At 40.3% G+C, this 26,052-nt stretch overlaps 10 protein-coding genes across 10 annotated transcripts; 7 read left to right on the plus strand and 3 right to left on the minus strand.

Annotated features, from left to right (window-relative positions):
- Nucleotides 1–20: 20 nt before the first annotated feature.
- On the plus strand, nucleotides 21–3,065 carry KGD1 (alpha-ketoglutarate dehydrogenase KGD1; the record flags this gene model as incomplete). The annotated part of the gene is made up of 1 exon (XM_056228654.1): nucleotides 21–3,065. The coding sequence occupies one exon, from the start codon at nucleotides 21–23 to the stop codon at nucleotides 3,063–3,065; it is 3,045 nt and encodes a 1,014-aa protein (XP_056088354.1).
- Nucleotides 3,066–3,518: 453 nt separating this feature from the next.
- AYR1 (acylglycerone-phosphate reductase) lies at nucleotides 3,519–4,412 on the plus strand (the record flags this gene model as incomplete). The annotated part of the gene is made up of 1 exon (XM_056228655.1): nucleotides 3,519–4,412. One exon carries the CDS (start codon nucleotides 3,519–3,521, stop codon nucleotides 4,410–4,412), a length of 894 nt encoding a protein of 297 aa, XP_056088355.1.
- Nucleotides 4,413–5,492: 1,080 nt separating this feature from the next.
- SIM1 (putative glucosidase SIM1) lies at nucleotides 5,493–6,875 on the plus strand (the record flags this gene model as incomplete). Its single annotated transcript, XM_056228656.1, has 1 exon — nucleotides 5,493–6,875. The coding sequence occupies one exon, from the start codon at nucleotides 5,493–5,495 to the stop codon at nucleotides 6,873–6,875; it is 1,383 nt and encodes a 460-aa protein (XP_056088356.1).
- A 977-nt stretch (nucleotides 6,876–7,852) lies between these two features.
- Nucleotides 7,853–8,908, plus strand: POG1 (Pog1p; the record flags this gene model as incomplete). Its single annotated transcript, XM_056228657.1, has 1 exon — nucleotides 7,853–8,908. One exon carries the CDS (start codon nucleotides 7,853–7,855, stop codon nucleotides 8,906–8,908), a length of 1,056 nt encoding a protein of 351 aa, XP_056088357.1.
- Nucleotides 8,909–9,542: 634 nt separating this feature from the next.
- SKDI09G0490 (MFS transporter) lies at nucleotides 9,543–11,276 on the plus strand (the record flags this gene model as incomplete). Its single annotated transcript, XM_056228658.1, has 1 exon — nucleotides 9,543–11,276. One exon carries the CDS (start codon nucleotides 9,543–9,545, stop codon nucleotides 11,274–11,276), a length of 1,734 nt encoding a protein of 577 aa, XP_056088358.1.
- A 2,396-nt stretch (nucleotides 11,277–13,672) lies between these two features.
- RPI1 (Rpi1p) lies at nucleotides 13,673–14,854 on the minus strand (the record flags this gene model as incomplete). Its single annotated transcript, XM_056228660.1, has 1 exon — nucleotides 13,673–14,854. The coding sequence occupies one exon, from the start codon at nucleotides 14,852–14,854 to the stop codon at nucleotides 13,673–13,675; it is 1,182 nt and encodes a 393-aa protein (XP_056088359.1).
- A 1,851-nt stretch (nucleotides 14,855–16,705) lies between these two features.
- Nucleotides 16,706–17,401, plus strand: RHO3 (Rho family GTPase RHO3; the record flags this gene model as incomplete). Its single annotated transcript, XM_056228661.1, has 1 exon — nucleotides 16,706–17,401. One exon carries the CDS (start codon nucleotides 16,706–16,708, stop codon nucleotides 17,399–17,401), a length of 696 nt encoding a protein of 231 aa, XP_056088360.1.
- A 177-nt stretch (nucleotides 17,402–17,578) lies between these two features.
- On the minus strand, nucleotides 17,579–18,532 carry PRM5 (pheromone-regulated protein PRM5; the record flags this gene model as incomplete). Its single annotated transcript, XM_056228662.1, has 1 exon — nucleotides 17,579–18,532. The coding sequence occupies one exon, from the start codon at nucleotides 18,530–18,532 to the stop codon at nucleotides 17,579–17,581; it is 954 nt and encodes a 317-aa protein (XP_056088361.1).
- A 1,345-nt stretch (nucleotides 18,533–19,877) lies between these two features.
- Nucleotides 19,878–21,035, plus strand: HIS5 (histidinol-phosphate transaminase; the record flags this gene model as incomplete). The annotated part of the gene is made up of 1 exon (XM_056228663.1): nucleotides 19,878–21,035. One exon carries the CDS (start codon nucleotides 19,878–19,880, stop codon nucleotides 21,033–21,035), a length of 1,158 nt encoding a protein of 385 aa, XP_056088362.1.
- A 244-nt stretch (nucleotides 21,036–21,279) lies between these two features.
- NUP159 (FG-nucleoporin NUP159) lies at nucleotides 21,280–25,734 on the minus strand (the record flags this gene model as incomplete). Its single annotated transcript, XM_056228664.1, has 1 exon — nucleotides 21,280–25,734. The coding sequence occupies one exon, from the start codon at nucleotides 25,732–25,734 to the stop codon at nucleotides 21,280–21,282; it is 4,455 nt and encodes a 1,484-aa protein (XP_056088363.1).
- Nucleotides 25,735–26,052: the final 318 nt, after the last annotated feature.

The following is a 26,052-nucleotide window of genomic DNA, read 5'->3' on the forward strand; positions in this document are numbered from 1 at the left end:
AAACACCAAACTTTACCATAATGCTAAGGTTAGTGTCTTCGCAATCATGCCGGTTTAGTTCAAGAAGGCTATTGAAAACGTCCCTGCTGAAGAATGCATCTACTGTTAGACTTGCTAGAAGAGGACTAGCCACTACTGGTACAGACAATTTCTTATCGACTTCAAATGCCACTTATATTGATGAAATGTACCAAGCTTGGCAAAATGACCCATCTTCGGTTCACGTCTCATGGGATGCATATTTCAAGAATATGTCTAACCCAAAAATTCCTGCTAAAAGCGCTTTTCAGGCCCCTCCCGGTATCAGCAATTTTCCTCAGGGCACTGAAGCCGCTCCATTGGGGACAGCAATGACTGGTTCCGTAGATGAAAACGTTTCCATACATTTAAAGGTGCAATTACTGTGTAGAGCTTATCAAGTGAGAGGTCATTTGAAAGCCCATATAGATCCTCTAGGAATCTCATTCGGCAGTAACAAAAATAATCCTGTTCCACCGGAATTAACCCTAGACTACTATGGCTTCAGTGAACATGATCTCGATAAGGAAATCAATTTAGGACCTGGTATCTTGCCAAGATTTGCCAGAGACGAAGGCTCCAAGATGACCTTGAGAGAAATTGTAGATCATCTAGAAAAGCTATACTGTTCTTCTTATGGTGTACAATACACACATATCCCATCCAAGCAAAAGTGTGAATGGTTAAGAGAGAGAATTGAAATATCTGAACCTTACCAGTATACAGTAGATCAAAAGAGACAAATCTTAGATAGATTGACATGGGCTACCTCGTTTGAGTCATTCTTATCTACAAAATTTCCAAATGATAAGAGATTCGGACTAGAAGGTCTGGAAAGTGTTGTTCCAGGTATCAAAACTTTGATCGACCGCTCTGTTGAGTTAGGTGTTGAGGACGTCGTTTTGGGCATGGCTCATCGTGGTAGACTAAACGTTCTATCTAATGTGGTCCGTAAACCAAATGAATCTATCTTCTCCGAATTTAAAGGCTCCAGTGCTCGTGATGATATTGAAGGTTCAGGAGATGTTAAGTACCATTTGGGTATGAACTATCAAAGACCCACCACCTCCGGTAAGTACGTCAATTTGTCCTTAGTGGCTAATCCATCTCATCTAGAATCCCAAGATCCAGTTGTTCTTGGTAGGACTAGAGCTTTATTGCATGCAAAGAACGATCTCCAGGAAAAAACAAAGGCCCTGGGTGTCTTGCTACATGGTGATGCCGCCTTTGCTGGGCAAGGTGTTGTGTATGAAACCATGGGATTTTTGACCCTACCAGAGTACTCTACAGGTGGTACAATCCATATTATTACAAACAATCAAATCGGTTTTACTACAGATCCAAGATTTGCAAGATCTACACCTTATCCTTCTGATTTGGCAAAGGCAATCGATGCTCCGATTTTCCATGTTAACGCTAATGACGTGGAAGCTGTGACGTTTATTTTCAATTTAGCCGCAGAGTGGAGGCACACGTTCCACACAGATGCCATCATTGATATTGTTGGTTGGAGAAAACATGGTCACAACGAGACCGATCAACCGTCGTTTACTCAACCATTAATGTATAAGAAAATTGCCAAGCAAAAGTCCGTCATTGATGTATATACTGAAAAGTTGATTAATGAGGGTTCATTCTCCAACAAAGATATTGACGAGCACAAGAAGTGGGTATGGAACCTATTCGAAGACGCTTTTGAAAAGGCAAAGGATTATGTTCCATCACAAAGAGAATGGTTGACTGCTGCTTGGGAAGGATTCAAATCTCCAAAAGAATTGGCCACTGAGATATTGCCTCATGAACCAACAAATATTTCTGAAAAAACTTTAAAAGAGTTGGGTAAAGTACTTTCCTCGTGGCCTGAAGGCTTCGAGGTGCATAAAAATCTGAAAAGAATTTTGAAAAATAGAGGTAAATCTATCGAAACGGGTGAAGGTATTGATTGGGCTACCGGTGAAGCTTTAGCATTTGGTTCTTTGGTGTTAGACGGGCAAAATGTCAGAGTTTCTGGTGAAGATGTAGAAAGAGGTACATTCTCTCAGCGTCATGCAGTCTTGCACGATCAGCAATCCGAGGCTGTCTACACTCCGCTAAGCACTTTAAATAATGAGAAGGCCGATTTCACAATCGCTAATTCCTCTTTATCTGAATACGGTGTTATGGGCTTCGAATATGGTTATTCGTTAACCTCTCCAGACTACTTAGTCATGTGGGAGGCTCAGTTTGGTGATTTTGCGAATACTGCGCAAGTTATTATTGATCAATTTATTGCGGGTGGTGAACAAAAGTGGAAACAACGTTCTGGTTTAGTCCTATCTTTACCCCATGGTTATGATGGCCAAGGACCGGAACATTCTTCTGGTAGATTGGAAAGATTCTTGCAACTAGCTAATGAAGATCCAAGATACTTCCCATCAGAAGAGAAATTACAAAGACAACATCAAGATTGTAACTTCCAAGTTGTGTATCCGACAACACCAGCTAATTTATTCCATATTCTAAGAAGACAACAACATCGTCAATTCCGTAAGCCGCTGGCACTATTCTTCTCCAAACAACTGTTACGTCACCCATTGGCAAGATCATCACTTTCTGAGTTCAGCGATGGTGGATTTCAATGGATTATTGAAGATGTTGAACATGGTAAGAGCATTGGCACGAAAGAAGAAACCAAGAGAGTGGTCTTGCTAAGTGGACAAGTTTACACAGCGTTACATAAAAGACGTGAAACCTTAGGTGATAGGACCACTGCTTTCTTAAAGATTGAGGAATTACACCCATTCCCCTATGCTCAATTACGCGATTCGTTGAACTCTTATCCAAACTTGGAAGAAATTGTTTGGTGTCAAGAAGAGCCATTGAACATGGGTTCATGGGCATACGCAGAACCAAGGCTACACACCACATTGAAAGAAACAGACAACTATAAAGATTTCAAGGTTAGATATTGTGGGAGAAACCCAAGTGGCGCTGTTGCCGCAGGTAGTAAATCATTACATTTGGCTGAAGAGGATGCTTTCTTGAAAGACGTTTTCCAACAATCCTAATACTAACCATACAAACTACGTTGAAAAAAACTCAAATATGAGAAATATAAAAAACGGCCATATAAACATACAATAACATATTATCTTAACCTCTATGGAAAGATCTCTCTTCTCAAGAATGATGTGTAAGTAATTTCTTTGAGTATCCACATTCTTTTGTTTATTTTTATAAACGTTCGCGTTACTTTTGAAAAATATTTATTCTAATGTCTATAAATTTTCTAATGATGATATTTCCTATTCATTTGGTATTTATCATGTGTTTATATCGATAAAATGTCGATCCGTGTCTCTCACAATCTTCATTGACTGTTGTATATTTTTTTTTCTTTGTCCGCCCAAAAAAAAAAAATGAATGAATGAGGGGTGCCCCTGAAGTTAAAAAGGCCTATCAACCATCTTAGACTTCCGCCATGGTCAACAATCTAACTATTAACTACAACAGCAAAGAACATGTCGCAATCAAAATCGCAACGTAAGAAAATCGCCGTGGTTACGGGCGCCTCAGCCGGTATAGGGTGCGAGATAACGAAGGAATTAGCCAGAAATGGATATATGGTCTATGCATGTGCGAGGAGACTGGAACCAATGGAACAGTTAACCTTTCAATTTGGTAGCGACAGTGTCAAACCATACAAATTGGATATCTCTAAACCAGAAGAAATTGTGACCTTTGCAGGTTTTTTGAGAACTACATTGCCTGATGGCAAATTGGATTTATTGTACAACAATGCCGGTCAGAGTTGTACTTTCGCCGCAATGGATGCCACTGATGCTGTAATCGAGCAATGTTTCAAGGTCAACGTGTTTGGACACGTCAATATGTGTCGTGAACTGTCGCAATTCCTTGTTAATTCGAGAGGAACTATTGTTTTTACTGGTTCTCTGGCGGGAGTGGTGTCATTCCCCTTTGGCAGTATATACTCTGCCTCTAAAGCGGCAATCCACCAATACGCTCGCGGTTTACACCTGGAAATGAAGCCATTCGGTGTGAGAGTCATCAACGCCATCACTGGTGGTGTGGCTACTGACATTGCAGACAAGAGGCCATTGCCTGAAAACTCAATATACAATTTCCCTGAGGGCAGAGACGCTTTCAATTCAAGAAAGACCATGGCAAAAGACAACAAGCCCATGCCAGCGGAAGCGTACGCAAAACAATTGGTTCAAGACATCTTGAGCTCCAGAGACCCCGTGGATGTATACAGAGGCACCTTTGCTACCATAATGCGATTCGTCATGATACTTGTTCCTTACTGGCTACTGGAGAAAGGACTTTCAAGGAAGTTCAAACTAGACAAAGTCAACAGTGCTTTGAAATTGAAACAGAAGAACAAAGGCGATTAGCGTGTTTCACCACGCCAATTGCTGTATATGCATATATATATATATATATATATATATATATATATATATAAATAGGTTGTGTACCGCGCCATGTGATCAGTAGCTAGCAAAACTATAACATTAACGCCATACTTTACTTGAAGCCTTGTTTATGTCTCACCGCAGCAATGCTTGAAATTCTTGTCACTTTCCCTCATTCCATTCGTTCATGCCACTTGAAACGCGCTACAGTGAAAATTCGCTCATTTTCGCATCGTGCTGTTGTTTTTTCCTCGAAAACCGCCATTGTTTATTTATAAAAACACATGAAACTGTATTGTGTTTGTCTTCGCATTCCCCTTCCCATACTTCACAAGGAGAATAGCATATCCAAATATATATACTCAGTTGAATAAGACGCTATAGCAAGACCCATTCGAATCGAAAGAAACAATACCTTTGTTCCCACCTCGAAATTTTCCAACTACTTACAATCCTTCCTTAAAAAATTAACTAGCAAACAAGAAAACGTTCCGTTTAGTGCTATCCAACTATTTACATTCCTTTCCGACTTACAAATACCAATTGAACTGAGCTACTCTATTCAAGTATGTTATTCGTAAATTCCACAATATTATCTCATTCACCTTCGCAAGCCCTTACTGCTGTGTGTGTATCTGACCTTGCTCTCCTCTCACCACACCACTCTAACTTCCTGCCCCCTCCGCCGATGCATCCTCCAACATTAGCTTTGCCCTGCTCAACTACTCTTTTTGGTTTATCTTCGTTCCTCCTGAAACGACATTCGTCGCGAAAAGTTGCTACGCGCGATCTCCAAATTCGGACACCTCTTCCAAATCGGGGTATCCAAAAGTTTGGCGTTTCGCGTCAGCCAAGAGAACCTTCAGATCTACATTGGTAGGAAAGAAAAAATAGCCATAATACACACATCACGACCTGTACAGCAGCTGTCTACAACTTAAATAAGATGTCGAACAGCTTGAACTTGCAAAGGTTTTGCAGAAGTGAAGCAGTACTCAAAGAAAATAGGAAAAACACCTTACTAACTAATATCCAATCCTTACTCTCCCCGCAGAAACAATGAAATTCTCAACTGCCGTTACTACGTTGATCAGTTCTAGTGCCATCGTGTCTGCACTACCACACGTTGACGTACACCAAGAAGATTCTCACGAGCACAAAAGAGCTGTTGCGTACAAGTACGTTTACGAAACCGTTGTTGTCGACTCTGATGGCCACACCGTGGTCCCTACCGTTGCTGAAGCCACTTCTGGCACTGCAGTCGCCACCGCCGCCGTCGTTACCACAACTTCTGTTCTGGCTCCAACCACCTCCGCTTCCGTTGCTGTTTCTTCTGTTGCTCTAGCTAAGAACGAAAAGATCTCTACAGCGGCCGCCTCCGCCACTGTCTTGACACCTCAAGGGGCATCATCCTCCTCCGTTTCTTCTGCTCCAGAAACCACCTCCGTTTCTTCTTCATCCACTGAAGAAGCCACCCAAACATCAAGTGACGCTTCCACTTCCTCTGCGACCCCATCCAGTACTTCCGTCACTTCCTCTTCTGCCACAAAATCCAGCGCCTCCTCTTCATCTTCCGCTTCCCAGTCTACTTCCACTTCTTCTTCCTCTTCTTCCAGTGGTAGTATATACGGTGATTTGGCCGACTTCTCAGGTCCAAGCGAGAAATTCCAAGACGGTACCATTTCCTGCGACAAATTCCCATCCGGCCAAGGTGTAATTCCTATTGATTGGATCGGCGAGGGTGGATGGTCCGGTGTGGAAAATACCGACACCTCTACTGGCGGTTCGTGCAAGGAGGGCTCTTACTGTTCCTACTCCTGCCAACCTGGTATGTCCAAGACCCAATGGCCATCCGAGCAACCATCCGACGGTAGATCCGTCGGTGGTTTGTTGTGTAAGAACGGTTACTTGTACCGTTCAAACACTGACGCCGACCACTTGTGTGAATGGGGTGTCGAGGCCGCTTACGTCGTTTCCAAGTTGAGCAAAGGTGTTGCCATTTGCAGAACCGACTATCCAGGTACCGAAAACATGGTTATCCCAACTTTTGTAGAAGGCGGTAGCTCTTTGCCATTGACCGTCGTCGACCAAGATTCTTACTTTACTTGGGAAGGTAAGAAGACGTCTGCCCAATACTACGTTAACAACGCCGGGGTCTCTGTGGAAGATGGTTGTATCTGGGGTACTTCAGGGTCGGGTATCGGTAACTGGGCCCCATTAAATTTTGGTGCTGGTTCCACCGATGGTGTCGCCTACTTATCTTTGATTCCTAACCCAAACAACAGTGATGCATTGAACTACAACGTCAAGATAGTTGCTGCCGATGATTCATCCAATGTCATTGGAGAATGTGTTTACGAAAATGGTAAGTTCTCTGGCGGCGCTGATGGCTGTACTGTTTCTGTTACCTCTGGTAAAGCTCACTTCGTCCTATACAATTGAGGCACGTGACTTTTGTTTCCCTTTTTTTTTTCCACCCCTTATATTTCACTCAATCATGATGTTTCTCTTTTCTTTTTTCCAGATATGTATATCGTCTACTTTTCTTTCTTTTCGTGAAGGGTCCGAGCATTCTTCTCATCATTCAAGTAGTTTGCAAGACCATTAACAGAGCTGAGATTCATGAGGACAATCTTCCTAATCAAAAGTATTCCTGGATGGGAAGATTTCAATGACGAAATAAGCTAAGTAGATTTACATAAAAAACACATACAATCCGATACCACAAGAAATTTAAGAACTGTTTTTTTCATCGGCTTTTCGGCCTCTTTTACTATAGCCTGTTCCTATCCAGCTAAAAATAGTACAGATGCAGCTCTACAATGCTCATAAAAAGGAAATTGTGTGCTTTACGAAATCATTACATTCCCTAATGCGGGCATCAAGGCACATCTTTCCTCACGTAGTTTTCTGAGCCCCGGTGGCAACAGCGCGAAGAGGATCTGCGGGACGAACTTTGCCCCGCTATTACCCGTAGAAAGAATACTGTTTTAGGAAATTCCTGATCAAAAAGGGAAAATGCGGATGGTGAAAAGAAAATTTTTAGAAATTTACTGCTTCAGATGGGGGGACTTCATAAGTTCTTCCTTTTTTTTTCGTACAAGCTGAAAAAATAGAGAGCAGTAAAAAGGCAGAGGTGTGAGTTGCTCATTTTGGCTAAAGCAATAGGCCACGAAAAGACTTGGAAGGTGTGCAAGGAAGTCAAGAAAAACTGGGAACTCAGAAAATCGTTTTCTAAATAAGTAAAAAACCAAAATCTAATCGCGTATTTCAAAGGCTACGCAGAACAGGAAATAAATTGCGTGCAATCCTTGCGCTCAACTCAAACAAAAAGGCGCAAAACGAGTTAAAAACTCAGGATTAATTGGACAGTCTAAAAGAAAGAGAATAAAGGCGAAAATCAAAGTGAATGCTATATTATGGAACGAGAGCCACATAAGCAATTCGAAGAAAAAAAGAAGCAAAAACGACCAATGGCTGCTGAAGGAGAACAGAATTTCTCGTTGTCTTCCGGCACTACAGTGACAGCTGATGCCGCAGACGAGAGTTCCGGCAGGAGACCAGCAGAAGCGCTACAAACGAGGGAGTCTCTATCACTGCGAATAAAGTTGCTGAAACGGCTTGGAATCGACGACGTTCAAGATCTGGATGCAAGTGATGTCGACCTAGTGGACCAGTTTGTGAATATACGATTGGTAAATGACACAAAAGAATTAGAGAAGATACGTGGGTCGAATCTCACCAAACTGAGCCAAATTATCGAAAAATGTGTGGCAAGCGATAAAATCAGTGATTCGATATTGAACAAGATTCTTGACATGTCGATGAGCAGGGACGCCAGCAATGATCACAATAACCACCTTATGGTACCGTCGCCGACAATGACGAAGAAACGTAAGATAGGCGCGTCTGAGTTAGCCAGTCCACGGGGCCATAGAAGGTACAGATCTGATATTCCCACGGTGTCGGAAATTGAAACAGGTGTCGGATACCCTCAAGTGCATCAGCAACCGAGTGCATACACTTTGCCCGTACCTGCAAGCCAGTGGATGGCGAATCCGTATATGCAACCCCCACAATCACAAGTACAGCAGTTGGTGCCACAGTATTTATACCCGCCAGGGATGGGACCGCAGCCTCCGCTGCCAACGATGAACCCAAATTCCGAGTCCCAGACACCTGTGATGAGCTCGCAATTTCTCTCTCTAAACCAGCACGGCCTTTACCAACAAAACATGGGTGCGCACCCCGTAATGAGCATGGGCCCACAAGCAAACATATACGGCCAGCAACAACAGCTGCAACACAGTCAAGAACGAGATCCACCAAGAAAAAGTTTCAGTCATAGAAGGTCGCAGAGCGCTAACATTTCCATGGCGAATTTTAGGTCGCCCATGCGAAATCCTCAGCCGGGTTCATCTCACAGACCTGTTAATTTTCTAATCCATACCCCCAAACATCCTCCTCCCACATGATGCACAGCCATCAGGTGAGGTAGCTTTTCTTTTATGTTTTTTATCATTATTTTTTTTGTCACGAGCCATTTCTACATTTATACTTCTCACCGTGACCTCCATTCGATGCATTTGTCCACCTTTACTTCAGTTCCGAAATATATATATATATATATATATATATATATATTATTGCCGTGTTATTATTACTATTTCTTTTGCCTTCATCTATTTCATATTTCTTCAATATTCAAAAAATAAGGTATGGATGGAAGCGTATATGCTGTCATTTGTATGTAGATTTGGCGTTTTTAATCCTTCTTCTTCTTCTCACCCGGCTGGACGGCCGTAAAACGGAGGTAACGACTGTCAGCACCCTGACCCCCACCGTTTACGCCTTTTTAGCACATTTTTCGTCGAGAAAGTCAAGTCTTGGCTTAGACAGCGCCGCGGGAGCTGCCCGCTTCTTTCTGTTGGCCTTGATGAAGTTAGTTAATAGCGGTTATAGAATAGATAAATGGCGTCACCATCTTTTCTTAGATAAAGAACCATTTTTTCAGATATCGAGAAAATATAAATACATAGGTGGATGTGTCCAGTCGTTTCCTGCTCATCCCGTAGCCGTAATTGTGCTCTTGGACTTATGGACTACAAAATGGCAAGGGAAACATCAAATATAATGTTAGGAAATGACTTCGAGGACGAGCTTGCAGAAAGTATACGGTCATACAATAAGGAAACTGCAGATAAACTGAGTTTGCATAGGACTGAGAGTGTGAAGCCAGAGCCAGAAATTACAGCTCCTCCTCACTCGCGGTTTTCCCGTTCATTTAAGACAGTTTTAATAGCTCAATGCGCCTTTACTGGATTTTTTTCGACCATAGCAGGTGCCATTTACTATCCCGTTCTGAGTGTCATCGAAAGAAAGTTTAACATTGACGAACAATTAGTCAACGTCACTGTTGTGGTGTACTTTGTATTTCAGGGTCTTGCCCCCACGCTCATGGGCGGCTTTGCGGATTCTCTGGGTAGGAGGCCTGTTGTGCTTATCGCAATCATTATTTACTTTGGTGCCTGTGTCGGCCTTGCTTGTACTCAAACGTATGCTCAAATTATTGTGCTACGGTGTTTACAAGCCGCCGGGATCTCGCCTGTGATTGCGATCAATAGCGGAATTATGGGTGATATTACTACAAGAGCGGAACGCGGCGGGTACGTTGGATATGCTGCTGGGTTTCAGGTGCTCGGTTCCGCATTCGGAGCCCTTATAGGTGCAGGATTATCATCTAGATGGGGATGGAGGGCCATTTTTTGGTTCTTGACAATTGGGTCCGGCATTTGTTTTCTGGCGTCTCTCCTAATATTGCCAGAAACAAAAAGAAATATTTCGGGAAATGGCTCTGTGATGCCAAAATCACTCTTAAATAGGGCGCCCATTCTTGCATTGTCAACAGTGAGGAGATCTTTGCACTTAGATAATCCGGATTACGAAACTTTGGAACAGCCCACGAAATTGAATTTATTGGCGCCGTTCAAGATTTTGAAAGCCTATGAAATTTGTATACTCATGTTGATCGCTGGGTTGCAGTTTTCCATGTATACCACACATCTTACAGCACTATCCACTGCTTTAAGTAAGCAATATCACTTAAGCGTTGCAAAAGTGGGATTATGCTACCTTCCCTCCGGAATTTGCACATTGTGTAGTATTGTCGTTGCAGGAAAGTATCTGAACTGGAATTATAGAGCTAGACTGAAGAAATATCAAAGCTGGTTAGACAAGGAAAGATTAAAGCTCTTAGAAGAGCATGATAACGATCCGGGTGTGGTACAAAATATAATGGAGAATGACCCTCAATATACCTTTAATATCTTTAGGGCGAGACTACAACCTGCATTCGTTACGTTGATCTTGAGTAGTTGTGGATTTTGCGCATATGGCTGGTGCATTACCGCCAAAGCTCCGCTGGTGGCAGTTCTTTGTATGAGTGGGTTTGCGTCGCTCTTCTCTAATTGCATTCTAACTTTCTCCACAACTCTTATTGTTGATCTGTTCCCGTCGAAGACATCTACTGCCACAGGATGTCTGAACCTATTTCGATGCATCTTGTCTGCCATTTTTATTGCCGCATTGAGTAAAATGGTAGAAAAAATGAAGTACGGAGGCGTTTTTACATTTTTGGGGGCTTTAACATCATCATCATCGATACTTTTATTTATTCTCTTGAGAAAAGGGAAAGAACTGGCTTTCAAGAGGAAGAAACAAGAATCAGGGTCCAACAAAGAAGCAAATCTTCTCGGAAGGATGGAAAGCACATCTTCTGATTACCTCGCAGCCGATGAAGAGGAACCGTATAATATATTCCCTCTAAATAGCAGACGCCAATAAGTATAAATATGTACCGTTTTTGAGTTCAAATTTTGTAAGAATCAATCCAGAAGAGCAACACATCCCGCAAACATGAAACAAGCGATGATGTGCCTTGTCGTTATTGTTCCCCGTCAATTTTTGCCAAGCTCGGAAATACTAGATATGCGAAATTCGGAGATTCGGGTTCCTAATTTCTTGCCCGCTATTAAGGGTCCTTTTATTGCACTTTCTAATTTGGATTATCCTCATGGCTGACAACCGTGTAATGATGCTGACAGACCGGAAAACCTATCGTAATGTATCGAATATCCTCTAGCAAAAAAAAAGAGGCAAATATCTAATAAATGTTTGAAGGAGCTAATTCTTGTTTATGAAAAGGAAAAGCGACACAATTTTATAAGGCACTATCTTTTATCAGATAGATAAAGAAATCCTTTAAAACCACTTTCATAGACATGCCGTGGCCAAACACAACCTTCAGTAATGTGTAATGCCTATTGGTCCAAAAGTGGACAGGAAGAGTAAAACTATGGCAATGGGGACAGATCTGGCCCAAATCTCGGGGAAAATACAGATATGGGAAGATCCAATTGTTTTTATGAAATAGATAGCAAATCAGAATTTGATTTGGCATCCAATTCAAAGTTCAGTCATAGTCAGAAAATGCCTCTTGTCGTTCAGTGAATCCTCACTGGTTTTTTTCCACAGTGTTAGGATTTATCTATTATCCCGTGCTTACAGTGATTGAGAGGAAGTTTAACATCACCGAATGGTTAGCTAGCGTCGCTACTGTAGTATATTTCGTCTTCCAAGGGCCAGCCAGCACCTTCGATCATGGGTGTCTAGGTGATACATTTGAAGGGCAACCTGTTGTACTCTGGACAGTGTAAGTGTACTGCTGTGCTTTTATTGGACTGGCATCTTCGCATAGTTATCCCAAATTCTGGTACTGGGACGTTTTATAAGCGACAGGTATTTCTCCTATTACTGCAATAAAGAGCGGAATAGTGGGAGATGTGACCACAAAGCTACAGAAAGGCCGATATGTTGGATTAATTGCAGTATTCAGAGTTTTTGGATCTGCTTATTTGATGCGCTCATCGGTGGGGTTAGAGAGCAATTTTAGCTATTGGTTCCGGCATTTGTTTTGTTATTTCGGCCTTAATCGTGTGCCAGAAACAGAAAGAACGTTGGTGGGAAGCGATTCAGCAACATCAAAATCATTCTTAAATAAGGCTCTTATATTTCAAGTTGTTGCTCTGAAAAAGTCCTTCATTTAGACGATCCTGGTTTGGAGACGTTAAAAGTACGTACTAGAGTAAGTTTTTTAGCTTCTTTGAAAAAATTTGCACGCATGGGATAAACAATTCATTATCTATTTCCGATTTGCGATTCTCTACGTGGACTACTCACCAGACTGCCTAAGGATAATATTCAACTAAAAAAAAATCTATCAGTTTGCAAAAGTTTTCCTTTACTTTTTACCTGCAGAGATTTCAACGCTGACAAGCATTATCTCGGCTGATCGGTATTCAAAATTGGGGCTATAGAACAAGGAGGGGTCGAATATAACAAATGAATTAAGAACAAGAGTTAAAGTTGACGGATTAATATAAGGGTGATTAGAGTAGAGTAGCAGAAACTATTCAGTTCGATTTGGTGGAGGCGAGATTACGTTCAGCATTTGTGACACTTCTCTTTAGTGGTGTTGGCTTTACTGCATTTGCGTGGTGTATCGCTGTGAAAGCACATCGTGCTGCAGTTTTATGTACAGCTGCATTTACAAGTTTATTTCAAATTGCTTTCTACCATCTTTTCCCTGCCAAGGCATCCACTGCAACATGTTGCTCAAATTTATCTAGACGAATCTTATCCGCAATTCTTATTGCCGCACTAGCTAAATAAGATGGTAGAAAAGATGAAATATGATCCTACATTTTTAAGTGTTCTGACTTCATCTTCATATTAATCAACATTCCATTTTCCGAAGAATAGGAGACAGCTGCTGTTTCAAGGACGAGAGCAAACCATGTGTGGTCGGCAAGTCGGTCGGTATACGGTAGTAAAGTCGGTTGGTAGATAAAATCTCAGAGAAAAATTAGAGCATGAAGAAAAAAAACTGTAAAAACACTAAAAGAGAAAATTCTTCCTCCCCCTACTTTCCAGAATCGGATATGTATATTTATAGCGGAAGTGTATACGGCATTATCTAAACATCTAAATGAAAAATGAAATAACACGCAGAAGAGACACAATGTTGAAGACAGAAATGAAAGAAAAGAATTTGAAAAATTTATTAAAGGTTGAAACGACGAATTAAAAATTATTGATTGAGGACAAGAAGCAAAACATTTGGAGTGTGCTGCAAACATGAATTAGAGAAGAAACTTCTTAGTGTCAGCTGTTTTTATCTTTTAATGTTGCATGAAAGTGTCTGAATCTGAAGTCGGCATATTGTGTAATATTTTATTCTGTTGGTAGAACTTGCGATTTAATTGTTTTACTTCATTTTTTAAACCGTTAACTTGTTCTTTTAAATTTTCAATAGTGCTGAACATTGCTTGCCACATGTAGATTACATCCGTAGAGATTACTGGTGAAATCTGCTCTTGTTGCTGCGAATCCCGCGGTAGCTGTAGAGGTATTGCTTGTTGGAAAAAAGGCGATGGTGGAGTTTGCAGAACGAAATTATCAGCTGCCGCTGATGACAATAAAGAAAATTGGGCTGGGCTAATGAATGAAGGCTCCACTTTGGTATCCAAAGCCGGTAAAGATTCCAATTTATCGAGATTTATACTGGACTGGATATGCTCTGGTGTACTGAAAACATTAGTGCTATGATTGTTATTTTCGTTGACGTTACTGTTATTATTATTATTATGGGCGTTCTTATTGTTACTAATGTTATCGTTATCACCATTTTTGGTCGGCTTCAGAGTTTTTTGCGATTTTAATATAATGTTTCCATTTACAAAACTGAAAGTATTCTGTAACTGTAGAAGTAAATATTGCATTCTTGATAATTTTGACGGATCAAAATTTAAAGTTGAGTTTGTCTCCTGCTTTGACTTTTTCTTCTTTTGTTTTATTTTCTTTGTTGGATGCACCTTCAAAGATTTTGTGTATAAGACTTTAAATCTATCATGACATTGGCGAGAATTTCTTTCATACCCATATTGTTGGAACAGAATCTTTGAAATTTTTTTCCAAAAATTCTTCATGGGCTTGAAATATTCTACGAATGTCAATAATTGAGAATTATTCATTATTGTGGTAATGAAAGCTATATCTTCAGGTTCTTTCCACTTTTTCCTGATCTGTCTTGCAGAAGAGGAGGATGAGTTGGAATGGTTTAGCTCATTTTCATCTATGGAACTTGCGTTAGAATTAGAATTGGAATTAGAATTTGAGTTCGAATGCGAATTCGAATTCGAAGTTATTCTTGGGGTAATCAAGGAGGAATCCGAGCCCGTTTCTTCATTAAAATTCGATGTAATGGGCGTGTTTAAATTCGGTGAATAATCAGGAAAATTTTTATTCATAGAGTTTGAACTATCCATAAGGTTCAACTTTGGCTGAAGGTATTCCAAGTACATCTTTTGAAGTACCAGAATAAGACGAAGAAAAAAAAAAGCACTAAAAAAAAATGCGTGGGGAATAGTTAAAAGAAAACGATAATATAATATACTATCATGAACAGCAGTCTGGACAACCAAACGGGGAACAAAAAAAAATATCGAAAAAGTTAGGCTGCAATAAAAAGAACAGGGTGAATTCAGTATTACCAAAAACAATTCGTTTTCTTGTTTGCTTTGAACAAAAAAATGAATGTTCAAGATAAGCAGTACTCCCTAGAACGCAGTAATAGAGAACGTTGAGACCAACCCTTATTTATATACATTTTGAATAAAAATACACTCAACTAGTATAATATGCAAGAAATTAACGAAGTAAGGAACAAGCACAATAGTATGCTCGGTTCGAAAAAGCTTAAAAGACACTCAACCCTAGGAACTGTGGTGGGCGACACATTTTAACTTTGCAACAACAGAATGCCATATGCGGTGTCAACCTCTTGAGATCAACTCTGCCGTCTGCAAGCTGCGGCAAATAATAGAGAAAATTCGAATCCCGTCGACAAAATTTAACCGACCCCCTCAGTGTACGATTCTCAGTTAATCCAAACCTGGAAGGCCGCAACCTCGAAGATTCCCACTTCCGCATTTTGGGTTTGCCCAGGCAAAATATTACCCTTGCTTTACGTAAGAGAAGATGCGCAGATCCTTTGAGGTTTCCTTCAAGCAAATCCAGAAGCAATAAAAAGCAGGAGAACTCAACCGCAAAAAACCCGCGGGCTAAATGTTCTGCACATTTTTCGTGCGTTTGTCCCAAGACAAAGTCCTAGTTTGAAGCAGCAAATAATTATACCCTGCACACTATTGAAGCAGCCACCCTCGTTTAATTTTTGCACGCTTATGTAAGCGAATAAACGAAGTACCTGAGGACCTGCATCGGCTGGCCAATTTGAAAAGCAGTTGTTTGTGTTTTTTTCCTTTTCACTCTGAAATAGGAAGAGTATAGATATGCATATGCAAAAGACAGAAAAGTGAGGGACGTTTCGCAGGAAAGCACATTGCATACTGCGTGCAAGTGGGGGGGGGCATATAATACCTTTGTGTTGGGTAAAAGTCCGAAATCAGTCAGCATGTTTTGCACATGCATGAGGGCATATAATCATACTTACGTGAGAAGATGATTCCTCAAGATAAGGAAAAAATGTCCTGGACCAGGCCGTGGAACCATGTATATAGGCAACTCTCTGATAAGCATGAGAAAAACATACCGTGTATTCCTTTTACTTCGTTTCGGCCTTCCAATAAGCACACAATATTAAAATCCTTATCTGGTCACGTGTAATTGACCTTTTTGTTCTGTTGCGACATTGGAAGGAGTTAGCGAAACTCAAATTAGGGCCACTTACCCATTCCGGTCGAGCCCGGCTACTTGCGGCCCAGAACCATTCATCGGCCGGCTTTTCCTAGAACACTGTTTTAGCAGTTGCGCGAAGAATGGTAATCTGGAACATGACGCGCAGGAAAGAAAGAAGGGGACACAACCTTTTCATGAAGATGTTAAAGCCGGGAAACCTAACTAAAACACATGACATGCGCAAATAATGTTACCCGCAATCATGATGTACACCTTTGTTACCCGTTCGGTCATTTTTTTTCTTTTTCTTTACAGTTCTTGATCTAGTTGTGGAAAATTGGTAAACAGCAAAAAGGAAAGAAAGAAAAAAGCACACGAACAATTTTGAAGTTTTGCAGAATAGGCAAGCATTGACTTTCATTTTTTTATCATCTCATCTCTAGTTTTAATTAGCACTTTTACTTTATAACAGCAAGATTGCGGTAAATCTATAATCGAACAACAATAGGATAAAAAAAATGTCATTTTTATGTGGGTCAGCCTCAGCATCAAATAAGCCAATCGAAAGAAAAATTGTTATTCTAGGTGATGGTGCCTGTGGTAAGACTTCGTTACTGAATGTTTTCACCAGAGGTTACTTCCCTGAAGTGTATGAGCCCACTGTTTTCGAAAACTATATCCATGATATTTTTGTTGACAGTAAACATATCACGTTATCTTTGTGGGATACTGCGGGTCAAGAAGAGTTTGATAGATTACGATCCTTGTCTTATTCAGATACGCAATGTATAATGCTATGTTTTAGTATTGATTCACGCGATTCCTTGGAGAACGTTCAAAATAAATGGGTAGGTGAAATCACTGATCATTGTGAGGGCGTCAAATTAGTTTTGGTCGCACTAAAATGCGACTTGAGAAACAACGAGAACGAAACAAACGCCATCACGCCGAACAATATCCAACAAGTTAACAGCGTTTCCAATGGCAACAGCAATAACGTAAATAGTAACTCTAATGCCAAAAACCTGATAAGTTATGAAGAAGGTCTTACCATGGCGAAGAGGATTGGCGCGCTGCGTTATCTGGAATGTAGTGCTAAACTAAATAAAGGTGTTAACGAAGCCTTCACGGAAGCTGCAAGAGTTGCTTTAACCGCGGGCCCAGTAGCAACTGAAGCGAAAAGCGACGGTGGATCCGGCTGTACTATTATGTAATATAACTAAAATACTCGCACGCCAAAAACAAAAACAACAACACCATAAAGAGAGACTAAACGAACAGTATATAATAACTTAGGGAAACTAACATATTCCTATTATTTTTATATTTCTTATGTAATTACTACTACTACTAAAAAAAATTAAATAAAAAATAAAAAATACTTCAAGGTTTTACTCATCCTGTTGTTTTCCCTCTAGCATATCTTCAAGGTATGTAGAAGGCGTAGCTTTTCTTTTGGGCTGCACAGCCAACGAACTCCCCTTACTGCGTTGGCTTTTTGAGCTGTCATTGCTTCCAGGTGAACCTGAGAGCTTCCGGTTTGGTGAGGCTGCAATTCTGGCAGGTTTCTTCATGTCTTCCTCGATTTTCTTCTCGTTACCATTATCAGTCGACGATATGGATGACGAAGAGATTGTGGAAATTAGAGAATTTGAAGACGCATTGTTACTGGTTGCAACCAAAGGTTTTTGTAGTAACTTCGGACTTTCCTGGTAAAGTTTGGATAATCTTGTCTTGTTCAAAATATCACCGGTTGGTGAAATAAATAAAGAATTTCTATTCGAGTTAGATACTAAAGGGGATATTGGTCTTTCAAAATTACTTGAAAGTATTTTCTCATTGACATTATGATAGACCAGCGCAATTTTGGCCGATTCATCCTTATTTTCAGCGTCGCTATCATCAAACCGGTCGTGGGGGTGATCCTGGTAGAGGCCTTTAGCTGACAAATCCGTGTACGAAGAATCACCGTAATTTTGGGTATGCTGTGTGGAGAACATTTTTGATTCATAGTCTTGAACGCTTTTAGTCAGTCTATGGGAAGAATACGTCACTATTATCCACCATAGAAGTATAGCCAAAAAAATCGCTCCCGCAATGGCACCAACTATAATGAATACTGTTCCATTAGGCATACTGCCAGAATCTATAATATACGGGTTACCATTTTTAGACGGAGGAGTGATACTTGGGATGACAGAAGATGATGTAGAGTTGGACGAAGGTAATGCAGAAGAAGATGAAGAAACAGCTGATGTTATTATGCTGGTTGAACTAGCTGTTGTCGCTGTGGAGGCCGTAGTCAACTTTGGTAAGCCTCTCTTGTTAATGGTAATTAATGTCATTTTTTCCTGATTGTTAACTTACTCTGCTTCTATCGTTCTGTTAAGGTGCCTTAATCTCTTGCAACTGACCGCTGTATTTATTATTTTTGTAGCGATGAGCTCTTTGAATGATCCAGCTAATATATTAATTATTCTCTCTACATTCTTTCGCCAATGGAATTTCTCTTCAATTCTCCATTTTTGATTTTTCAGTTTATTTTTAGACTGTGTGACAAAGTTGTTTCAAGAACAATACAAAATTCCTAGGCCAAAAGGGAAAACGAGATAAATTAAGCTTTTTTTTTTAAGAAAGGCCCGCACAACGGAAAAAATTACTCTTTGGATCGGGAAATGTCACTTTGCGCCCCATTCCTCCCGCCGCTCTATTATGGGCGCTCTTCGCCTTTTTGCGCGGCGGCGCGCAAAGAACGTCTACGTATTATGCAGGAACGAAGGTAAATCCCTTATAGACGTGCAATGCAATAGCCCCAGCAAAGAACCGTATTTGAAAAACGTGAATTATTGTTCTTCATACGTACTAGTATTACGTAGCATGCACATGTCACCTGGAATGGTAACTTCGAAGAACTAATTGAGAAATCAATATTTTCTGATCGTGCCGTACGCTTCTCACCACACCCAGAAAAGAAGGTCAGGTTCATAGTTACCATTTTTCATAGAATATATAATAAAATAACTTTGAGCTCACACGCTCGGCGGAAACGACACAGTCGAAACCGCCAACACTCAAAACTGCTAATTTTCGTTTGAAGTTTATTCTAGATCCATTCATTTGTTTGTCTCAAAGACCATGAAAGCTCTTCAAAAGTCATTCTACTGTTCGGAAGCGATAAATACAAATTCCTTTTCCTCAAATAAAGAACAAAAGATATCTAATAGGTTGCAGCCGTGAAGACGTTACTAAATAAGGTTTGTTAGATACACTAGGGGCATCATCGTACACCACGTCATGTGACTTATATCCGGGTGACCTATTCTCAGGAAGACGGAGTCAAGAATGGTAATAATTAATGACTAATCCGAATCTAGTTAACTATGAGTCACCCGTTTTTTGCCGTTGAACGAAACTCGGGATGACTAAACTGCTGCTGGCTTTTCAATATTAACTGGTGTAATGGCGCATTTTTTTTTTCTTTCGCTTGTCATGCGGTTGACTCACTTTTTAGATACTTCTTACCCTGATTCTTTAAGGTCTTTTTATCTTCCAGGTTATATAAGCTAAAAAGTAGCTCAAATTCATGTAGTACTTTTCATTGTGTGAGAGCAATTTCCACTGAATCTTCTCAACTCGCATTACAATCGAAAAGCAGCAGGTTGTGTTTTATATATATACTAGAACTACATTATGGTTTTCGATTTGAAGAGAATTGTTAGACCAAAAATCTATAACTTGGAACCTTATCGTTGCGCAAGAGATGATTTCACAGAGGGTATATTGTTGGACGCCAATGAAAATGCTCACGGACCTGTGCCAATTGAATTAGGAAAGACCAATTTGCACCGCTATCCAGATCCTCATCAATTGGACTTCAAGACAGCAATGACGAAATACAGGAACAAGACCAGTAGTTATTCCAATGATCCAACCGTAAAGCCCCTAAGAGCTGATAATTTGTGTCTAGGTGTGGGGTCCGATGAAAGTATCGATGCTATCATTCGAGCCTGTTGTGTTCCAGGAAAGGAAAAAATCTTGGTTCTCCCACCAACATATTCGATGTACTCTGTCTGTGCAAACATTAATGACGTAGAGGTTGTTCAATGTCCATTAACTGTTTCCGATAACTCTTTTCAAATGGATACAGAAGCTGCATTAACGATTTTGAAAAATGATCCCCTGATTAAATTGATATTTGTTACTTCACCAGGTAATCCAACGGGGGCCAAGATTAAAACCTGTTTGATTGAAAAAATATTACAGAATTGGGAAAACGGGTTAGTTGTTGTGGATGAAGCTTATATAGATTTTTGCGGTGGATCTACCGCCCCACTAGTCACCAAGTATCCAAATTTGGTAACTTTGCAAACGCTATCTAAATCATTTGGTTTAGCCGGTATTAGGTTAGGTATGACATATGCTACATCGGATTTGGCAAATATTCTAAATGCAATGAAGGCACCTTATAACATTTCCTCTCTGGCATCTGAATATGCACTGAAGGCTGTCCAGGACAGTAGTCTGCAAAAAATGGAGGCTACCTCCAAACTAATCAACGAAGAGAAAATGCGTCTCTTGAAGGATTTAACAGCTTTAGATTATGTTGATGACCAATATGTTGGTGGATTGGATGCAAATTTCATCTTGATACGGATCAACGGTGGTGACAATGCTTTAGCAAAGAAGTTGTACTATCAGTTAGCCACTCAATCTGGTGTCGTAGTTAGATTTAGAGGTAATGAATTAGGTTGTTCTGGATGTTTGAGAATTACTGTCGGCACTCATGAAGAAAACACACATTTGATAAACTACTTCAAAGAAACGTTATATAGATTGGCTAAAGAATAATTAAAGGAGACCGACGAAACATATGTGCACTTCATGTATACATATGTAAATATACAAAGTGTACGCAAACACTTCATTTTTCGTTACATACAGCGTTTTTGATACCATTTTTTTTAGCGATAACTGAGGATCGTGAATTTTATGTAACCTTGAATTCTCCATATTACTCCTCTGCATTCTTTTCGTGATTAGGAACACGTTCGTTATTAATGGCGTTGGACCGTAGATATATCTACATAGTCTACTATTTCGCCAGGTTTAGACTCTTGAAAAAATCACCGATTTGCTTCTTCGTATTCATGACCATTCCGACTTCTACAACTTTAGACGCTTTTATATTCTTAGCTAATGAAGACGATGGCTCCAATGACAAAGTTTCCGCACTTTTTTCCTCCAGTTGCAATTTATTCACTTCTTCACGCAAGGATTTTATTTCCTCCAATAATCCACCACGTGTAAGAGATTCCTTAGCCAGTTTCGTCACCAGTGGATTTTCATCCAGCTTCTTGTTTTTCATGGAGAGCAATTTCAAGATGTTCAACAACTCTTCAATATGATTAATTTTTGCGGAAACAGTAGATAACTTTTGACGCAATGTTTTTTGCATTCTAAATTGGTGCGTGCTGAGATCCTTGAAGTACTCACTCGAAGATTCATTGAAATGAGTCAAAAATAAGTATTGCTCTTTAGCATTAATGAGATCATCACTCATCTTTGCAATATTCTTTTCAACGTAATTTGATACTTTTTCTTCCAAAGCCTGAACTTGGGAATTCGTTTCTTGTGTGTGTTCCGACTTGACATCATTCTGAATATTCAATAAAATCTTGGCCTCTGGTATTCTCCAAGTGTACAAGTTGTTGATAGATTTGATTGTACGTGTTTCTAAAGGATTACTTGATTGGTCAATTAAAAAACTGTCCATATTCTGGATATTTTCCTTAAGAACAACAAATTCAGCTTCGACCATTTGAAACGTGCTTTCAATCAACCGTACGGTAGAATTTTGTGAAACAAAAGAAATGTTAGATACTTTGGCGCCAGTGTAGTACTTTTTTAATGGTTTTGGTTTATATTGCTCGGCCAAGTAGTTCTCATTATTTTCAAATGCTTGAACACAAAAATCACATGTTTCGATGGGATCAGTTTGAATATCATTATCAATAACTTCCTTTTCAATGGTTTGTGTATAATTGTGCTTCACAGGTATAGCGTCCGTTTGAACTTCGTGTTCTTGAGAATTTTCTGAAAAGTCCGTTTGTATACCAGATTCTGCGTAACTGTTCTCAGGTGAGGTTTGTACATCAAAATCAGCAGAAAGGACCTCATCATTTGCAGTTAAAGGTTCTCCACCGTGGGGCAACTCGTCGGTATTTATATCTTCTAACTTATCATAAGAATCCGAGATACTTTCTTCCTTGCCACTGCTTAATGACGAGTTATTGTCTGATTCTTCTGTTTCATTGCTTTGTCTGTCATTACCTGATTCTTCTGTTTCATTGCTTTGTCTGTCCTTATCTGATTCTTCTGTTCCATTGATTTGCCTGTCATTTTCTCCACTCACAATGTCCTCTACAGAATGACGGTCTTCCAATCCTTTCACATCCATATTTTGCTCAGAACCTTCCTCATTGCCATCCCTTTCATCTTCTCGTGCTTCTAGTGTTTGTCGACCAGTTTTTTCATGCTTCTCTGTAGTTCCCTCTGATTCTCTACATTTATCATCGTAGTCAGCAACAACATGCAGATTATCTTCGGCCCCTGTTTTAAGCTTTTTATCAGAATTTACATTCTCTACTGTGGGAGTCGTTTGTTCTGGGGTACCAATGTCATGTTGCGAAGTACTGTGAGATTTTTCAGCAATTGATTCAGAAGTAGCGTTTTTTGTCTCTTGGCTATTCTCCCCCTCAATCGTTTCCACTCTGCTTCCTTCTACTTTGGGCAAAAAAGGATTTTCTGCACTTTTAGGATTCCCTCCATTATCAATTTTTTCAGGTGACGAAGTAGGTACATCTTCAGAGAAATTTGCAGTCGTGGATGTGTTTACCTTGTTTACAGTGGAGGTTCCAAAAGAAAAAGCAGGAGTAGTAGAGCTTGGTTTGTTGATATTCGTTGCAAATGCTGAAAATGGTGATTCGGATTTTGCTTTGACATGATTCTCAAATACAGGATTCTTTAAACTAATCATGTCAATATTGGCGCTTTTCTTTATAGTTTCAGTTATTCTGCCAATGGAGGATTTTTGCCTTTCCTCCTCGAGGACTTCACTATTCGTGTTTGAGGATAACTCTGCCAATCTAGTAGAGGGTGTTTGTTCAACAGTAGAATCTGTTAAATCATTAGCGCTTATATCTGATCCATTGATTTCATCTTCGTCCTCATCACCAACTTCGCTAGAAGAGTAGTTGTCTGTCGCTTCATTTTTTGTATTGTCTTCTACGAGGGAGCTAAAAGGTGATTTATTGTCCAGTTGAGAAGAAAATGGGGAAGACTGAGTACCGAGTGCGAAAGGCGTATCAGTGTCAACCGAGTTCAAAGCGTTTGAAAAACTAGAAGATCCAAAGGGGGCGTTGCCAAAATCAAAAGTATTGGTATTTGGTTTGCCAGAGACGTTAAGGTCTGCAGCAAAAGGTGTCGAAGAAAAGCCTACATCGCTCTCGGATTTATCCTCTTTATGTTTACCAAGGGCCGCAAACGGTGAAGTCGAACTTCCTTGGCTCAAATCACCAAATATGGGTTTTGAAATGGTAGAGCTTGAGTCAAACTGTCCATTCCTGGCAAATGCAAGAGTTGATGAACCGAAGGCAGGCTTTCCGAATGCAGATCCAGTCGTAGTTGGTTCACTGAAGACAGTTCCGAAGGCAGATGTACCAAAAGAGGGTTTACCAAAGGTAGACCCAGAGGTAGATGACTCAGCAGCCGTAACGCCGGAACCGAACGCAGGTGCACCAAAAGAAGTTTTGCCAAATGCAGATCCAGAGGCTGATGGTTCTTTCGCGGCAGGACTAAATGAAGGTGTACCAAAAGAAGGTTTACCAAATGCAGATCCAGAGGTAGATGACTCAGCAGCCGTAACGCCGGAACCGAACGCAGGTGTACCAAAAGAAGGTTTTCCGAATGCAGTCCCAGAGGCCGATGGTTCTTTCGCGGCACTCCCGAACGCTGGTTTACCGAAGGCAGCGCCTGCAGTGCTCAGATCATTAGTTGCCGTACCAGAAGTACCAGATGAGACTAAAGACGAATTGAGTGAAAATGGCGTTGATCCAAATGAGGGGGCACCGACGGCTGAAGAAATTTGAGATTGTAAACTATTGGTAGTAGCTTGTTGTTTCTTGAGAAAACTGAACCCTCCCGAGGTATTTGGTGATATAAATGGATTTTCTGAGGCAGAAGATGCGCTCAGATCCATATTTTCCTTTTTTTCTTTTTCCTTATTTTCTTCTTCTTCTTCCTGTCCAACCAGAGTAATCTTTTCTGATGTAGAAGGGGATGCAGGCCTTTCATTTTCTTCTGATTCCAGTTTTACATTGTAATGGCCGGTTTTGATCGATGTAGCATGAAACAACCCAACTATTTGCAAATTACCTTCGTTGTTCAAAACATAGATAAGCGGTAATCTTTCTATAGCATCAACACCAGAACAAGGTTCTGAGATGATGCCTGAAGTGACGATATCAACGGCCACACCAATTGGATTTGTGTCCATGTCTGTTTCCTCACTGATAGGCAGCACAGCTCGTTTGGCATCTTGAGATGGTTCAATGACTTCTTCTGAGTCCCATATACTTATTTCACTTGAACATGATGATGCTAGTATATTTACGTTCATAGCCGGCTTGATTAAACCTGGCAAAGTAATGTCGTACACATATGGAGATCTTACAATTTGACCAAATGGCGGTGTAATATCAAAAGTCTCCTGAAATGAGGCGCCGCCGTCCGTGTACCTAACGATGAACATTTTTTGATCATACGAAGCCTCTTCATCAGAATCTGAAACGGAATTACCGAACACCACAAAGTATATCCTTTGAGAAAGTATACTGATATCGAGAGGAGCATAATCATCAACTGAGAGATCCTTCAGTTCCGACGGTATGGAGAATTCGAACTGTTTATCCACTGGGTCGTTTTCCATTGAGAAACTTTGAAAGTTCCTATCTTTTGATAAAATTACCAACTGTGACTTCGCGACATCAAAAGACGCTACATTTCGCGCCAATGGCTTAGCTGATTTTGTATTCAAATCGAGCGCTGTTAAATCATTGTTTGAATTCAAAAATATTAAGGTGTTTTTGAAAATTTTCAATTGGCAAACTGGGTTCTCAAAGGAAGAAATTGTCTGTAATTCACTCAATTCGTCCAAGTTTATCGAATGTAATGTATTTTTGGTTGATATCAAAGCCTCATCACCATGAAAACATACAAATATTACATCTGCGATTGTTGTCTCCCATTTGAACGTCAATGGAGCAGAGTCGGAAGTGATATGATCTCTCAACAGTTGCAATTCGCCTATTGCCACTTTATTGCCGGAAGCAGCGATGAATAATGATTTACTATTAGAGATAGCGAGGTTTTGTAAAGATGCAAATGGAGGTTTTTCGTTAAAGGAGGGCAAAATTCGCTTTTGGCCTAGGAACTTGAAGCCAAAGTCCTCCGAGATCTTGGTGGGCACTTCATCACCTAGGGAAGACATATTCGAATGTATGTCTTGCAATCGATATATGTTTATATGTGAGATTTTATCTGCTAACCTGCAATTACGAAATGGAGCCTGCACAAATGAGTATTGAAGCTGAAAAGAGACAAACGACCTAGAGTGTAATGAAGATATTTTCGGAATTCGATGAGGATGGATACGAGAAAGAAGGGTGCGATGTAGCTTCTAAGTGCAAAGGTGCCTTTTGATTACACGTTTATTCGGGACTGAGCTCTTCCACGTTTTTCCATTCGTCAGTTCAGTTGATAAAACAGTGGTCGTAGGACGCGATATAAATACCGATGCCCAGGCTTT

Source organism: Saccharomyces kudriavzevii (assembly GCF_947243775.1).
Source record: "Saccharomyces kudriavzevii IFO 1802 strain IFO1802 genome assembly, chromosome: 9".
Lineage (NCBI taxonomy): Eukaryota > Fungi > Ascomycota > Saccharomycetes > Saccharomycetales > Saccharomycetaceae > Saccharomyces > Saccharomyces kudriavzevii.